General features: G+C 38.9%; 1 protein-coding gene across 2 annotated transcripts in view; it reads right to left on the bottom strand.

Annotated features, from left to right (window-relative positions):
• Positions 1-7,036: 7,036 nt before the first annotated feature.
• Positions 7,037-17,279, bottom strand: part of robo3 (roundabout, axon guidance receptor, homolog 3) — a 90,366-nt gene continuing 80,123 nt past the window's right edge. The window contains exons 23-27 of one of the 2 annotated variants that reach the window (XM_079599639.1): positions 11,460-11,644; positions 11,185-11,289; positions 10,920-11,093; positions 9,791-9,933; positions 7,037-7,810 (exon numbers count right to left, since the gene is read on the bottom strand). In XM_079599639.1, the coding sequence (XP_079455765.1) occupies positions 7,799-7,810; positions 9,791-9,933; positions 10,920-11,093; positions 11,185-11,289; positions 11,460-11,644 (619 nt within the window). In that variant the 3' untranslated portion in view covers positions 7,037-7,798. The remainder of the gene's footprint in view (positions 7,811-9,790; positions 9,934-10,919; positions 11,094-11,184; positions 11,290-11,459; positions 11,645-17,279) is intronic. The other variant, XM_079599640.1, reaches the window with a different exon arrangement.

Genomic DNA, 17,279 nt, shown 5'->3' with positions numbered 1-17,279 from the left:
TGTGAACACTCAAATCTTGCCCAGATCAGATTTTATCAAATCAGATTTAGAGCACTTCCATATGTGGTCCTGAATCAGACCCAGGTCTGATTTCTTTCAATGCGGACGCAGTGTGAACAACCAAGGTGGATTTGATGCGACCTTTACGTCAATCTACATCGACATTTGTCACAAATTATGCGCCGGCGAGTTAGCTCTAGACACAGACAGTAAAATAAAAAACTTGACTAGGCCTACAAAATGGAGAACAGTGATGGAGCAAGTCAATGGAGGGAGAGAGATGTGTTAGACCTAATTAGTATGGGGAGATACTTCAATTCAAGCAAAACTAGAAGGATCATACCGTAACCGCTCCGTTTTTCAAAGAATATAGCGTCTCTGTGAAGCTATTCACATCACATTCCCACCACTCCTGGCTTCGTCTCCGCATCCACACAGACCTCCTCAGCACCTGCTCAGTAATGTTACGGCTGCCATTACACAAACATTTTGAAATAAAAGCGAAAATGCTTACTTCATAAACTCCCCCACTTTAGTGCAACAGCGTGCTGCGTCTGATGTCATTGTTCTTTTGTGCATGCGGGTCAGAAACCGCAAAAACAGTTCACACTGGAATCTGATATAGGCCACATTTTAAAAGGTAATGTGAACAGCCAAACAAAAAATCTGATCGGAGCAAAAAATCCAAAATGAGCATTAAGACTTGGTGTGATTAATTAATCAATTTTCTTTGAATGACACATTGACATTACAGTAAAGAATACATTTGTGCTCAGAATTATTGGCACCCCTGGTAAATATGATCAAAGATGGCGGGAATTTTTTTTGCATTGTTTATTCTTTTGATCTTTCATCCAAAAAATGTGCAAAAATCTAACCTTTCATTTTTTAGTAAAGGGGAAATTTACATTATGAAATAAATGTTTTTCTCCAGAACACATTCGCCACAATTATTGGCACCCCTAGAATATTTTATGAGTAAAATATCTCTGAAGTATATTCCCGTTAAAATTGAGAAAAATAAATGAGCAAACCAGGGTGATTAGGAACATGAAATTGACTTATTTTAACACGATTATAAATGTGAGGAAATACAAAGTCCAAGTTAGTTTCATCGCAATGAGTAAAACCACAGAATATAGTTCTGTAAAAGAGAAAAAGATTTTGGGGTTTCACAAAATAGAAAGTGGCTGTAAAAAAAAAAAAAAGCTACGAATCTGCCTGGAAGAGGACGTGTGTCTATATTGCGAGGAGGAAATTTTGAGTGGCCAAAGACTCTCCAAGGATCACAGATGGAGAGTTGCAGAGATTAGTCTTGGGGTCAGAAAGCCAAAATTAAAGAAAGAAAGAAATTCAAACAACCCAAACATGTTGTTTGGAAGGGTTTCAAGAAAAATCCTCCTCGCTCCTCCAAAAACAAACTCCAGCATATTCAGTTGTCAGAAATGACTGGAATTTCAAAAGGGACCTGTCAGATGAAACTAAAAAAAATAGCTTTTTGGCAGCAAACTAACTAGATGTGTTTGGTGTTTTAATTATTCTTATTTCTTTTGATTAGTTTAATTTCTTCTATGTAAAGCACTTTGAATCACCATTGTGTATGAAATGTGCTATATAAATAAACTTGCCTTGCCGCATACAGGGATAAAAAGTACCCCATGTCTACGGTTGAATATACCTCTGGATCTGTAATGTCGGGGGCCTATTTTTTTTTTGCTGGAGGTGCTGCACATCATCCTGGACATGGTATTGGTATACATACATGGTATATGGTATACATAAAGTAGTCACAATTGTGAGAAATAAAGTTGCAAATACGATATAGTAACAAATATGAGAAATAGTTGCAAATACAACAAATTAAGTCACAATTGTTAAATGTTACAAACACAATTAATAGTCACAAACTTGAGAAATAAAGAAATTAAAAATAAAGTTATAATTGTGAGAAATAGTTGCAATTATATAAAGTTGCAAATACACAAAATTAACTCTCAATTGTGGCTTATAAAGTTGCAAATGAGAAATAAAAGACACTTCTTCACTGCCAAGCTGAACGGTTCTTCGAATGGTAAGGAACGGTTCCAGTTGTTCCACTAACAATTCACTTGCCAGGGAAATTTAAAACCAAACATCACTGTCTCCAAATTTCTGTCAGCCCCAAATGTTTCCAGGAAGTTAGCACATGGGACAGATTTCCAAGGTAATACATCACGGCTCTTAATCATCAGCCAAATTGACATTAATGTCAAACACCTGAGTCATCTCTCTTGTCCGTATCCATCAACACACTAAATGAAAATTAAAGCCCCTGCGTGGCTCGCCATCCAGTCGAGCGGGCTTACCCGAGGTCCTGTGCCCAGTCGGAGGCTCAGAGGCGGGTGTGTGTGGAGATGAGAAATGGCAAGAGTGTTTTGCACAGACCCCATGGGATCCAGCCTTCTGTTGGCCTTCACTGACCCAGATCTGCCCTGAGAAAGATTAAACTCGAGGGTCCTTCTGTTCCCTAAAGCCTATGCTCCACAGGCAGGGTATACAAATCCAAGCCAGTTCAACTGGAGCTGCAGAGAGAAAAGATGTGCAATTGTGTTGATGTGCAATTGGTCAAGAATTGCAGAGATTACACCAAAACAGTTGACTGCGTATTCAAGAACCTCTCACGGGCTGATGGTTCAGTTTATCTCAGAGGCACAAACATTGCTCACTTGCCACATAAATGAGTCTTCGTACCTCGCTAACAGCCTGGCAGCTGTGCGACTCTAAACACGCTTTTCTCGTCTCTAAAGAGCATTCAACCGATTTAACCTGGTGTTTGTCGTAAAGCATCTTGACATTGATTTCAAAGCCAAATGCCAAAGCCACTGTTTTACTAGCTTGTTTGAACATTGTCCTCTTGGTTTTAATGTGGCAATTGCATGTGCTTTGCATACATTAAATGAACAATGAGGTTGAAGGCATCCATCTCTGGGTTCTGTAATTAACATGGAAATGGGAGAATGGTATTTTGACTGCGCTTCGCTCCCCTCTGGCCCTCCTGGGCGGGTCTCCACTGACACAAAGCTAATGAATGAGCTGGTGATTTATGGGTAGTGGGCTTCCACTTAAGGAAGAGTGCGTGTCTTGACTACTTGGTTTGAATTCTAAGGAGACCTTCAAGGGTGAAAGCTCAGATGATCTCTGTACCCTCAACATATCGCAGTAAATTGCACCCTCCATGTGATCCACCTCTAAAATGGATTCACTGATATATTAAAAAGGATAATCATGAGACGAACCTTTGACTGGATAAAGTTTAAAAACTTTATAGCACAGATGATTACCTACATGCATGTTGACTAGAATTTGACCAAGTGACATCATGTTCTTGGATCAACAGCCTTGTTGAGATGAGAGATGTTTAGTTCCAACTTGCTCCAACACCTGTATGGAATCTTCCAGCGATCACAGACCTTGATTAGTGGGTTTAGGTTTGTTAAGGTTGGAGCTAATCTCTTCAGGAAGGTGGCCACCCCTGGGTTAGGTTTCTTTTTTTTCTTTTTCTTTTTTTTTGACATGAACATTCCAGAATCAGTTCTGTGAGTTAAAAAAATATTGACATTCGGTTCCATTAACGGTTCTTGCATGTGAATCTTGCAGATGGCCTGTTGTCGTGAAACCATTCCACCATAATACTGTGACAGAGTTTTGCACAGTTTTGCACAAAAACTCCAGGTTTAGTGGACCAAAAACAAACCGAACGAATTAATCAAATGAGACAATTATTTTTAGTGAATCTTTAACTAATCACAACCTTATTCACAGCAGAGCCATCTGTGACTTTTAACGTAAATGAAAGCGAGGTTGTGCGGGATAGATAGGCTACATCTCTTCAGTGGGTTGTACTGTTATTTAATGTGTTTTTTTGTGGGTTGTTCTGCTGACTAAACACTGCAAAAATATCTTTCCAAGAAATTTCAGTTGACAAAACCCCCCAGACAATATGAGTTGTGGAAAATTATAAGTGATCTAAGAGCTTTATACAGCTTTTTGCAGCGTATGCCACTGAAAACACATCAAGTCTCTCTCTCACAGCCTTGCTTTCATACATGATGACGCTGCTCTGATAAGGTCTACAATGATTGGCTGAGATCACAGCGTTTAGTTAAATTGCAGTACAAATGAAAAACTTTGTTGTAAACTAGAAGTTTAAACTAGAAGTTTACTACTGTTACACTTAAAGTAGCCTATACTTAAAATTATATTTTATACTCTAACTGTGGGCCAATTTAGTCCCAAGTAGTATTGAAACAGCACTTACAAGTGGCTATTCTAGTACATTGACATTAGTATATAGGCATACTTACTACATAAAGTATACTAAAAAATATACTTGAACTTTACTGAAGTTTACGTAAAATTAACTTGAAGTAGGCTATAGGCTACTTACTTTTCGTAAGGGGACTTCTGTGTGCATATGTGATATAACTTAAATACACATTATGCATTTTGTCAGCACGTCTCCATGTAATAGCCCAGGCTATTACTACGTTTGTTGTTTAATACTGTATATTATTATAGGTTGCACTTTATTTTAAGGTGACGTACATTGTACTTATAAGAGTAAAACTCAAATAAGAGTAACTACCTTATGCGCCAGAGAAACAAGCGCGCAGCCATCTTTAGAATATTGTCTTTGAACTTCCGTTTTACGGTCGCAATGTGTATTTCTATGGCATCACTGTGAAGTAGATTTACATAATGTAAAGTTAATGAAAGTTATCATGAGGATTAAAATGTTTAAAGCAGATGTCTTAACAAATGTCAGTAGACCGGGAAGATTTTAAAACGATTTTAAAGCCGTTCATTCTTAAAGCTGCAGTCCGGCACATTTTTGGGTTTAAAAATATCAAAAAAGACATTTTTGAAAAAAAACGTAACCAGCCAGTGTTCAAAACGATCTGCTTGCCTTACCTCGATTCAAAACGGTAAGCTTGTAATAATAATTTTAATTCCTGTGGTACTGGTGGATTTCCGCGGGAATTTCGAGCATGTCTTTGCGTCATTACGTCACTTCTGTACACATAGAGAAGGAGTCCCCGGCTAGCGTGTGTGGATGATGGAGGTGGAGATTTAGCTTAGCACTTGGTATGGCGGATCCCGAAAGTTTTAAAGCGACAATCACCAGTGACAACTGGAGATTCACCAGTTGTAAAACCCAAAGACTTCGGACTTCAGAGTGGCTACAGAAAAAATATATTTTTCACGTTTTGACGTGATATAAGCAATCGTTAGATTTAATCAGCATGATATAGCTACTGCAATGCTTCCCCCCACCCCCCGAATTTGGTCAGAACAAAAGTGAATGTTACTTACTTGTTTAGATGAGATTTCCCGATGAAAATTCTAATGTTGACACTTTCAAAAAGTATACTCTGACATTGCTGATGACAGTACAGTATCCACAGCGACGCGGCAGCGACAAGTTCTCCTCAATACATTGTGTTCATCCGCGCTGTTTCATGCCGATTTACTACCCACGCACAGTTAATAATTCCGCGAATAACTGCAATTGCAGATTTCGAACAGAGATGGCGACAAAGAGGAAAAACGACGGACTGCAGCTTTAAATGCAAGATCGCTGTTAAAATACAGACCGGAAGACAAAATACAACGAGCGCAGCGCTGAAAAGGGGCGGGGCTACATAAGGTCTATAGAGTTATGGTTAGGGTTTGTTTAAAGGTTAGTTACTTGTAATTATGTATGATTTACTGTTATTACTGTAGTAAGTGCATGTATTAACGTGTAACTGTCACCTTAAAGTGTTAGCTAATTATATTCCAAATGTGTATTTCTTAAAAGTACTAAAATAATCGACTGTTAATGAATCGGTGCCGGATTCCCCTCCCCGGACCAAACAAAGCGCATTAAACGTTACAGAGGTGAAGACTGCTCAAATGGATTGTTTATTTATATTCTCCTTTTTACTTCTACACATGCACACTGCCTTCCTTTTCAACTAAATACTTATTTGCCGTTTGTCTTTTTGATTTTCTCACCTCAGGGTAGTCTCGGGTAGGAGTGACTCACATTCTTTGTTTCATTCTTTACCCTCAACTTGTTTTATCGAACTCACTGTCTCTTTCTCCACACTTTTCTTCATTCCTCTTCCCCCGTCTCCTCAGCATCCAGTGTTGCCCGGGAAGAGGTAATTTCATGCCCCTCAGTGGCGGTTGCGGTTCAGCCAGGTGGAAGTAGCTGCTATGTGCCTGCCGTAACCTTAGGAACCAAAGATGTTAACGGCCTCAGCTGTTAATGTTCATGGACCAGCTTTGTCCTTGTTGCTGTAAACTTTCAGCCTGAAGGCACACTATGTACGATTTTTGGAGCGATATATCCAAAAACCACTAGAACAATGTTATATATTTTATTGATATGTGTACTTACAGTATCCCAAATGTTTCTAATAATGTTTAAATCCAGAGAAATAAGCAGTTTTAACTAGAACACGGACCGTGTCCGTGCATCGCCTTTCAATGACATCATACCCGCGTTACCGTTGATTTCATTTAGTAGAAACCATGGAAACACCAAAGATGCTTTAATATATATTCAACAGGTGAGCAACTGTTTGGATACATTTATCGACAGAAAACTAATCATTGTTATACAGCTCAACACAGTCTTTTTTTTTTTATCTTGTTTTCTTGATTTTCCGCGAGTACCATGCCTAATATCGATCTAGCTCACTGCAGTGCAACAAGTGTCTCATATAGCAGCAGCCGAGCGAACGCATTATACAGAGTAGCATTATACACATGACCAGATCAAGCGGAAGCGGTCTGCGGCATAATGAAAGCTGCCCGAGTTCCGTCGTATTCTCCACAGGGACGAAATCAAGGCGTCATCAAGTAATGCCTTTGTTTTGAATAAACGACCTCTAGTGGCAAAAAATGACATAGTGTGCCTTTAATTTCTGATTAAAATGTAAAAATATATTTATAAAACTTAAAATTATTTTCAACATAACTTTCAAAAACATCGATTTCAAGACAAACTCAGCTTAGAATGTATTTTATTTTATTTATACAAAACAACAAGGACTACCAAAAAGTTAGTCAAAGGAACATAATTTTGGTTTTTGAATGAAATACATTTCCTCACGATCTCCAAAACACTCCTTAAAAAAGACAAATACAATCGTTCACAACAGTCGTCAAATGACACTCTCTTGGCTTTGAAAAGAAAGGGGGAAAGGGACCACATTCTCTTGTGACCGCAACGATGGGGATTCACAGACGGAGACGAGACGGACAGACAGAAGCGTCCTCGGCCTGGATAAGGTCATCAGACTTGCTGTCTAGCTGGCTGGTCAAACAACACGTATTGTGCTTTCTATTTTTTTTTTTGTTGTTCTCCAACACAACGAGAGTGCAATATTATAATGCTTTGAAATGCTGCTGTATACATTTCTACATGGTTGGCACATTCAGACATTAACTTATCTATAATATCGGAGCTTTTAACATGATTTAATTTCTTCTTTCATGTATAAATACAATATACTCTTCTTTCCAGGCATCTGGACCCCATGTAAAAAGCTTCAACGGATGATTATTTACAGTGACAGCGTGATGAAAAATGCCCCTGTGAAGGTCATAAATAACAATAATAACAATAATTAATAACATAATCAAAAGTCCCAGATTCACGTTCTGAAATCTGTACACTCATCCACTTTTCTTCGGTTCTTCTCTTCGGTTTCCGAACGAAAAACGGAGCGATGCCAAAGTCAAACTTCCTGTGTCTCACAGCCTTCCCTTATCTCATCTCCTGAAAGAGTAGACCAAAAAAAAGGCTTTTAAAATGACAGAATAATGTTTGATGCAAATACAGTTATTTGAAAAACTTAAAAAACAGTTGAGACAAGTTTGAACCAGCTTCTAAGATGGTTTAAGCTGAACAATGCTGGTTATTATAGCAACTTCACCACTGTAAGATGCTAAAACCTTCATGAATGTGGTCAAAATATACGGTTTTAACTGGTCATTTAAACTGGTCAACCAGCTTAGCCGGTCTGTTCAGCAAATAATTGTGGTCTCTCAGGACAAAAGAAAGTCTTTTTGGTTTGGTATGTCTATAGATGACTTAATGCAGCAGGGATTGTCCATCATGGGACGTGACAAGATCTGAGGACACAGAATAAAGGCAGACCCCTTCTCCGTCAAGCATCTATTCACGCTCTCTGTCCGACTGGAAAGATAACGCTAACCACCGTGACAGGACGGGGTAACCCGAAACTCCCTCCCCAGGGAAAGTACAGCCCTCTTTTATGTGGCTTGTCCTTTATGTTCCAGAGGGGGTAACCTGAGAACAGGGCGCACATCTGAGGAGACTCTTTAGTCCATATGGATTATGTGGACGTATTTTTATGTGGATTACTCATACGGAGTGTGTAACCCAGTGCCCATCACAGAGCTATTCATGTCTATAGGGAAACAATGTAAAAAGACAAAAAGTGTCATGGCCACTTTGGCCCGTGCAACTAGTTCTTCCTAATTTGATTTCTCAAATAAATGGTGAGAAACGTGTCGTGGTATTTGTAAAAAGTATTGTGGTATTTCTGACATTACTCAGTTACACAAAATGCATAACCACCACTTCACAACTGTACATTTTTGCACAGGGAGAGTGATTTATTTATTGCAAAGATGTCAAATAAACCACAATAAGCCATGTTAGCGAGTTTACCATGGTAAAAGGATTAAAAATACAATGCAAATTAATAAATTACTACTACTGCTACTACTACTATTTATTATTATTAATTACAACCATCAATTCTTCAACCAAATAATGCAGAATTATTATTATTTATAACAATCATGTGGACTGTTCACAGGTTCTTTTTTTACAGGTATATTTGCTATTTTACAGCTTTGAACGGGTTTCATCCAGTTAGATTTTAGAGCTGGAACTCTTTAGTGAATAAAAAACATTTAGTAAGAAATAATATGACAACTTTTCTAAGAGTCTCTTCTTTTTGTATTTGAAAACAGCAAAACTTGGTTTTAAGAGTGATCGTGCAAGTGAAAAACCCACTTTACAGACGGATCAGTCAGTTGTAGTATCTCTTCTGTCATCTGTTCTCGGAGCAGTGGGGAACATACTTCAGAGGAAGTGTCTGATTGCTGCCTAAAAGTACTGTGTCTCCTCTGCTCTACACAACACTCACATTATGTGCCCAACAGCCAGATGGACTCGGCCAGTCTAGACTCATCCACACTTAGTCAATTCTGTCTCATCAATGAATGAGTGTTAAGAAAAGATAAACGAATGCACATGTTTGGTGAGCCTGTGTTTGACTAAGCTCAGCTAATGTTCAAGATTTGGGATTAGGGTTGGGATTTGTGAGGACGAGGATTAAATCTTGAGAGCATATCCTTTAAAAAACACAATCAGTATTTTTTTTTTGTCTTGAATTTCTGTACAAATATCTAAACATTCTTAAACAAGATGGATTTACTTCAGCAAAACTGTGCAACAATCGTTTTAAGCATAAAAATAAATGTTAAGACAAATACTAAATTAACTCAATAAATAAATTCAAATATATTCTCTGAAACAAGTCTTAATATATAGTCTTAAAATATAATTTTTTTATCAATCATAAGTTTTTTATTAATGAAGTACAGTAAATAGTAAATATTAATCTTGTTTTAAGGATTATTCAACATTTTTACCAGATAAAAGACAAAAATATTGATCAAGAAAATGATTTTCTGCAGTGTGAGAAATGTTACTTGGTCTTACATCATTTCTCTTCCTGCCCGTTCCGTGCCCTCGTGATCCTGTTGACCCCCGTGATGATGAACTTCCTGTTGTGGAGCAATTGCTGGACATCTGACCGCGAGACAGGAAGTTGGGCTTGTTGTAAGGAATTAAATCATCCTCTGCTGAGAGGCACATAAACAAAACCATGTTAGGGGTAAAAAATAAAAAATTACTGAAAAAGGGTATATATATATATTAGGGTTGTTGTAACGGTTCACAAAATTCATGGTTCGGTTTGATACGATACAGTGGTGTCACGGTTCTGTATGTTTTCGATACAGCAAAAAGAAAGAAATGCCAGAGAAATTTCCTTGATTTAAAAAATATATATTTATATATATATTTTTAAGATTATTTTTAAATAAGTGTGAGTTTTCCTACATATTGAAACTTTTAGTTGTATAAATGGGGGTAATCTTTGGAGGATGAACAAATAATGTTTAAGTCATCACATTAAAAATAACATTTAAATATGATAATATTTGAGTTTTGAAGTGCTGGAAAAAGATGTGTGACGTACTTGAAAGCATTTTACTATGGTTACAGTTAGTGTTACTACATTAAATCCATGGTGAATGTTGCTGATCTGTGGACTTAAATCTAATAGAGATCCACGGATAATAACGGAGAAATTTGAATGCTTCTCACTAGATCTCGCAGTTATGTTATTACTTCTGTGGCGAATTCAAATGCTTTCTTTACTGGATCTAGTAGCGTTCGCTGTGTAGTAACAGTGTCGCTTGATATAGATTGGCTCGCGCTGCACTGACATTGTGTCCAAACTGACAAACGGTCCGTGAAGCACAAAATAATGAGTAGCGCAGTTTTGTTCCGCTTTCATTACGTTTGCCATTTGATGTTGGGTAATGTTGCGGCGGTCGCGCCACACGACTGCTAACAAAATTTTGGAAAGGTTCAATAGAAATATGTGTATTGTTACACCCCTGATATATATATATATATATATATACACACATACATGTGTGTGTGTGTGTGTGTGTGTGTGTGTGTGTGTGTGTGTGTGTGTGTGTGTGTGTGTGTGTGTGTGTGTGTGTGTGTGTGTGTGTGTGTGTGTGTGTGTGTAAAAAAAGGTCAGGTGTTCTCTAACCATCTATCCGTCTATGAGAAGAGTTTTTCCGATTGGGTGTGCTCTGTTCTCTCCTCTCCATGGAGGAATGGGAGCTGCCCACTCTCTCGAGGGACGTCTGCCCACATTCGAATCCCCCTAGTTGAGCACAGTGGATCTCATCCTCAGGGGGCGGTTCTGGCGGAGGGGGTAGATCTGCAGAGATGTGACCAGCATGTTAACTATGCTGGAGCAGGATAAATGATTAACTAACTTCACTCTGGAAAAGGCCTGGTCAGTAACTCACCGCCTTGCAGTATATCTCTTCGGTATTGACCGCTCTTGGATGTTTTCTTCTTCACCTTGGACTTCTGCCCAGGAGGCGTGTGGTCTGCAGAGGGCCTCGCTCGACCTGCAAGGGGGGATGTGACATGACAACGATGCAACTATAACAATTGTAGCTTTAGGTAGAAAATCTACCCAAGGAGATGTGTAAAGTGTGTGTAATTTGATATTGCTGGGAGCATGGAAGTGTTATTTTACTTCTGTTAAAACTTGTTTATATGGCAAACTGAAACACACCTGGCGTGGTGTTGCTGATGTTCTCTACGCTTTGGGCAGCTCCTTGGCTCAGGTCCCGTTTATGTACTGAGCGGTGTGGCACAGTGTTGTCAGGACACTCCTGATTGGCCGACAGGTTTGGGTTGGACTGGGTTAGAGGGGGGCTTGGTGCTCGCGGCACAGGCACTGGTCCGCATGGCAACCGACTGTCAGTTAGAACAAAGTTTGACCAGATGAAATACGATCAGAAAATTTGAAAATGACATATCAAACCAAAATGCATCTCTGGTTTTAACTCAAAACTGCATTTCCTGGGCCAACGAGGCACATGGAGAGTATTATAGGCACTCATATTAAATGAAAAACATAGTATGCCAAGATCTGCACTTTGTAAAAGTAAATAATCTTTCTAAACTTGGCAGAACTGCAGTCTAGAAGGAAGCGTAATGAGATTCTCAATATTTGCCCTGTGCCATGATAATCTACAAATACGGACCCTGCAGAGGAATAAATTATTCTTAAACCATATTCTCTCCTACAGGAACAAACAATAGCACTGTAAAAATTCACCTAAGAGAGTGAAAACAAAATAAATTAAAGCTGCAAGCAGCGATGAAAGGGCCCTCGCACCCGTGCCAACCGCCACCCGGTGGATTTAGGAAGACAGAGCACGGTGGGCATTGTGCATTTAAGTAGGTAAATATAGGAGTATGTCAAAGTCAGTTACAAAAATGTCCTTTATTATGGGGATAATAGCATGCGTTATCACTCAGATAAGTGTTGCTAGCATGTTTTAGCATGTTTCTAGCATGTTTAGAACTCAATGGCATATTAAATATGTCGCTAGCAATGCATCACAGTTTAAAACGTGTCACTTCCTGTCGACAGTAGGTGGCGCAATTACTTTAACTTAAAATTGTCATGTAGATGTGTTCAGGGCAGGACTCTTATCAAACGTGTGAAGTTTGGGGCAGATTTGACATTGCCTTCTTCAGTAACAACAACTTCCCGTTTCATTGCATTAGCGTGCTTTAGCACTTAGCTAAGAATTGCTAGCATGTTTTAACATGTTTCTAACATGTATATAACTCAATGGCATATTTAATATGTTGCTAGTAATGCATCGCAGTGTTAAACATGTCACTTCCTGTTGCCAGTAGGTGGCGCTATTACTATAACTGAAAAGTGTCATGTAGATGTGTTCAGGGCAGGACTCTTATCAAACGTGTGAAGTTTGGGGCAGATTGGACATTGCCTTCTTGAGTAACAACAACTTCCTCTTTCATTGCATTAGCATGCTTTAGCACTTAGCTAAGAATTGCTAGCATGTTTTAACATGTTTCTAACATGTTTATTGCTCAATGGCATATTTAATATGTTGCTAGTACTGCATCACAGTGTTAACCATGTCACTTCCTGTTGCCAGTAGGTGGCGCTATTACTATAACTGAAAAGTGTCATGTAGATGTGTTCAGGGCAGGACTCTTATCAAACGTGTGAAGTTTGGGGCCGATTGGACATTGCCTTCTTGAGTAACAACAACTTCCTGTTTCATTGCATTAGCATGCTTTAGCACTTAGCTAAGAATTGCTAGCATGTTTTAACATGTTTCTAACATGTTTATAACTCAATGGTTTATTTAATATGTTGCTAGTACAACATCACAGTGTTGAACATGTCACTTCCTGTTGCCAGTAGGTGGCGCTATTACTATAACTGAAAAGTGTCATGTAAATGTGTTCAGGGCAGGACTCTTATCAAACGTGTGAAGTTTGGGGCAGATTGGACATTGCCTTCTTGAGTAACAACAACTTCCTGTTTCATTGCATTAGCATGCTTTAGCACTTAGCTAAGAATTGCTAGCATGTTTTAACATGTTTCTAACATGTTTATAACTCAATGGTTTATTTAATATGTTGCTAGTACAACATCACAGTGTTGAACATGTCACTTCCTGTTGCCAGTAGGTGGCGCTATTACTATAACTGAAAAGTGTCATGTAAATGTGTTCAGGGCAGGACTCTTATCAAACGTGTGAAGTTTGGGGCAGATTGGACATTGCCTTCTTGAGTAACAACAACTTCCTGTTTCATTGCATTAGCATGCTTTAGCACTTAGCTAAGAATTGCTAGCATGTTTTAACAGGTTTCTAACATGTTTATAACTCAATGGTTTATTTAATATGTTGCTAGTACAACATCACAGTGTTGAACATGTCACTTCCTGTTGCCAGTAGGTGGCGCTATTACTATAACTGAATACTCTCATGTAAATGTGTTCAGACCAGAACTCTTATCAAACGTGTGAAATTGGGGCAAATTGAACATTCAATGCCTGAGTTACAGCAAATTCCTATTTAATTGCAGTAATAGCATGCTTTAGCACTCAGCTAATGTTTGTTAGCATGTTTTAGCATGTTTCCTGTATGTTGTTAACATGTTTAGCACTTGCTGGCAATTTTTTATGTTATTAGGAGTCCAAAATGGTGTTAAACATGTCACTTCCTGTTGCCAGCAGGTGGCGCTATTACTCTAACTGATTATTCTCATGTAAATGTGTTCAGGACAGAACTCTTATCAAACCTGTGAAGTTTGGGGCAGATTGGACATTGCCTACTTGAGTAACAACAACTTCCTGTTTCATTGCATTAGCATGCTTTAGCACTTAGCTAAGAATTGCTAGCATGTTTTAACATGTTTCTAACATGTTTATAACTCAATGGTTTATTTAATATGTTGCTAGTACAGCATGACAGTGTTAAACATGTCACTTCCTGTTGCCAATAGGTGGCGCTATTACTATAACTGAATATTCTCATGTAAATGTGTTCAGACCAGAACTCTTATCAAACGTGTGAAGTTTGGGGCAGATTGGGCATTCAATGCCTGAGTTACAGCAAATTCCTATTTAATTGCAGTAATAGCATGCTTTAGCACTTAGCTAATGTTTGCTAGCATGTTTTAGCATGTTTCTAGTATGTTGTTAACATGTTTAGCACTTGCTGGCAATTTTTTATATGTTATTAGGAGTCCAAAACAGTGTTAAACATGTCACTTCCTGTTGCCAGCAGGTGGCGCTATGACTGTAACTGAATTTGAGCATGGTCATGTGTTCAGGACAGAACGCTTATCAAACGTGTGAAGTTTGGGGCAGATTGGACATTGTTTGCCTGAGTTACAGCAACTTCCTGTTTCATGGCGAAACATCAAAATTTGTCAGGCCGCCGAGGACACGCCCTTTGACGAAAACTCTAGATCTTCGCAATTTAACGTCGCAAAGGCCTTAAGATTACACTCACCAAATTTGAAGATGATCAGATTAAAACTGTAGGAGGAGTTCGTTAAAGTACGAGGCCTGAAAATGGCAAAAACTGCACAAAAATCAGAGAGGAAGTTCAAAATGGCTGACTTCCTGTTGTGTTTAAGGCTATGCTCCAAGAGACTTTTTTGTAGGTATTGGGTCATTACATGTATGTACCGAATTTCGTACACGTACGTGAAACGTAGCGGGAGGCGCACTCCGTTGAACCTTTATAGGTGGCGCTATCGAGCCATTTTACCCCGCCCAATTCTGAAACGCATATCAGATGTCAATTTTCGCCAGTTCTGACGCGTGTGCAAATTTTCGTGAGTTTTCGTGCATGTTTAGGCCCTCAAAAATGCGATTAAATGCGGAGAAGAAGAAGAATAATAATAATTAAAGCTGCAAGCAGCGATGAAAGGGCCCTCGCACCCGTGCCACCGCCACCCGGTGGCTTTAGGAAGACAGAGCATGGTGGGCAATGTGCATTTAAGTAGGTAAAAATAGGAGGAGTATGTCAAAGTCAGTTACAAAAATGTCCTTGATTATGGGGATAATAGCATGCGTTATAACTCAGATAAGTGTTGCTAGCATGTTTTAGCATGTTTCTAGCATGTTTAGAACTCAATGGCATATTAAATATGTCGCTAGTAACGCATCACAGTGTAAAACGTGTCACTTCCTGTCGACGGTAGGTGGCGCTATTACTTTAACTTAAAATTGTCATGTAGATGTGTTCAGGGCAGGACTCTTATCAAACGTGTAAAGTTTGGGGCAGATTGGACATTGCCTTCTTCAGTAACACCAACTTCCTGTTTCATTGCATTAGCGTGCTTTAGCACTTAGCTAAGAATTGCTAGCATGTTTTAACATGTTTCTAACATGTATATAACTCAATGTCATATTTAATATGTTGCTAGTACTGTATCACAGTGTTAAACATGTCACTTCTTGTTGCCAGTAGGTGGCGCTATTACTATAACTGAAAAGTGTCATGTAGATGTGTTCAGGGCAGGACTCTTATCAAACGTGTAAAGTTTGGGAAAGATTGGACATTGCCTTCTTTAGTAACAACAACTTCCTCTTTCGTTGCATTAGCATGCTTTAGCACTTAGCTAAGAATTGCTAGCATGTTTTAACAGGTTTCTAACATGTTTATAACTCAATGGCATATTTAATATGTTGCTAGTACAGCATCACAGTGTTAAACATGTCATTTCCTGTTGCCAGTAGGTGGCGCTATTACTATAACTGAATATTCTCATGTAAATGTGTTAAACATGAGAATATTCAACCGTGTGAAGTTTGGGGCAGATTAAACATCCAATGCCTGAGTTACAGCAAATTCCTATTTAATTGCATTAATAGCATGATTTAGCACCTAGCTAATGTTTGCTAGCATGTTTTAGCATGTTTCTAGTATGTTGTTAACATGTTTAACACTTGCTGGCACTTTTTTGTATGTTATTAGAAGTCCAAAACAGTGTTAAACATGTCACTTCCTGTTGCCAGCAGGTGGCGCTATGACTGTAACTGAATTTGAGCATGGCCATGTGTTCAGGACAGAACGCTTATCAAACGTGTGAAGTTTGGGGCAGATTGGACATCCAATGCCTGAGTTACAGCAAATTCCTATTTAATTGCAGTAATAGCATGCTTTAGCACTTAGCTAATGTTTGCTAGCATGTTTTAGCATGTTTCTAGTATGTTGTTAACATGTTAAGCACTGGCTGGCAATTTTTTATATGTTATTAGGAGTCCAAAACAGTGTTAAACATGTCACTTCCTGTTGCCAGCAGGTGGCGCTATGACTGTAACTGAATTTGAGCATGGTCATGTGTTCAGGACAGAACGCTTATCAAACATGTGAAGTTTGGGGCAGATTGGACATTGTTTGCCTGAGTTACAGCAACTTCCTGTTTCATGGCGAAACATCAAAATTTGACAGGCCGCCGAGGACACACCCTTCGACGAAAACTCTAGATCTTCGCAATTTAACGTCGCAAAGGCCTTAAGATTACACTCACCAAATTTGAAGATGATCAGATTAAAACTGTAGGAGGAGTTCGTTAAAGTACGAGGCCTGAAAATGGCAAAAACTGCACAAAAATCAGAGAGGAAGTTCAAAATGGCTGACTTCCTGTTGTGTTTAAGGCTATGCTCCAAGAGACTTTTTTGTAGGTATTGGGTCATTACATGTATGTACCGAATTTCGTACACATACGTGAAACGTAGCGGAAGGCGCACTCCGTTGAACCTTTATAGGTGGCGCTATCGAGCCATTTTGCCCCGCCCAATTGTGAAACGCATATCAGATGTCAATTTTCGCCAGTTCTGACGCGTGTGCAAATTTTCGTGAGTTTTCGTGCATGTTTAGGCCCTCAAAAATGCGATTAAATGCGGAAAATAATAATAATAATAATAATTAAAGCTGCAAGCAGCGATGAAAGGGCCCTCGCACCCGTGCCACCGCCACCCGGTGGCTTTAGTAAGACAGAGCACGGTGGGCAATGTGCATTTAAGTAGGTAAAAATAGGAGGA

Source organism: Phoxinus phoxinus, assembly GCF_949152265.1.
Source record: "Phoxinus phoxinus genome assembly, chromosome: 23".
NCBI lineage: Eukaryota > Metazoa > Chordata > Actinopteri > Cypriniformes > Leuciscidae > Phoxinus > Phoxinus phoxinus.
This window is presented reverse-complemented; position numbering and strand designations above follow the sequence as displayed.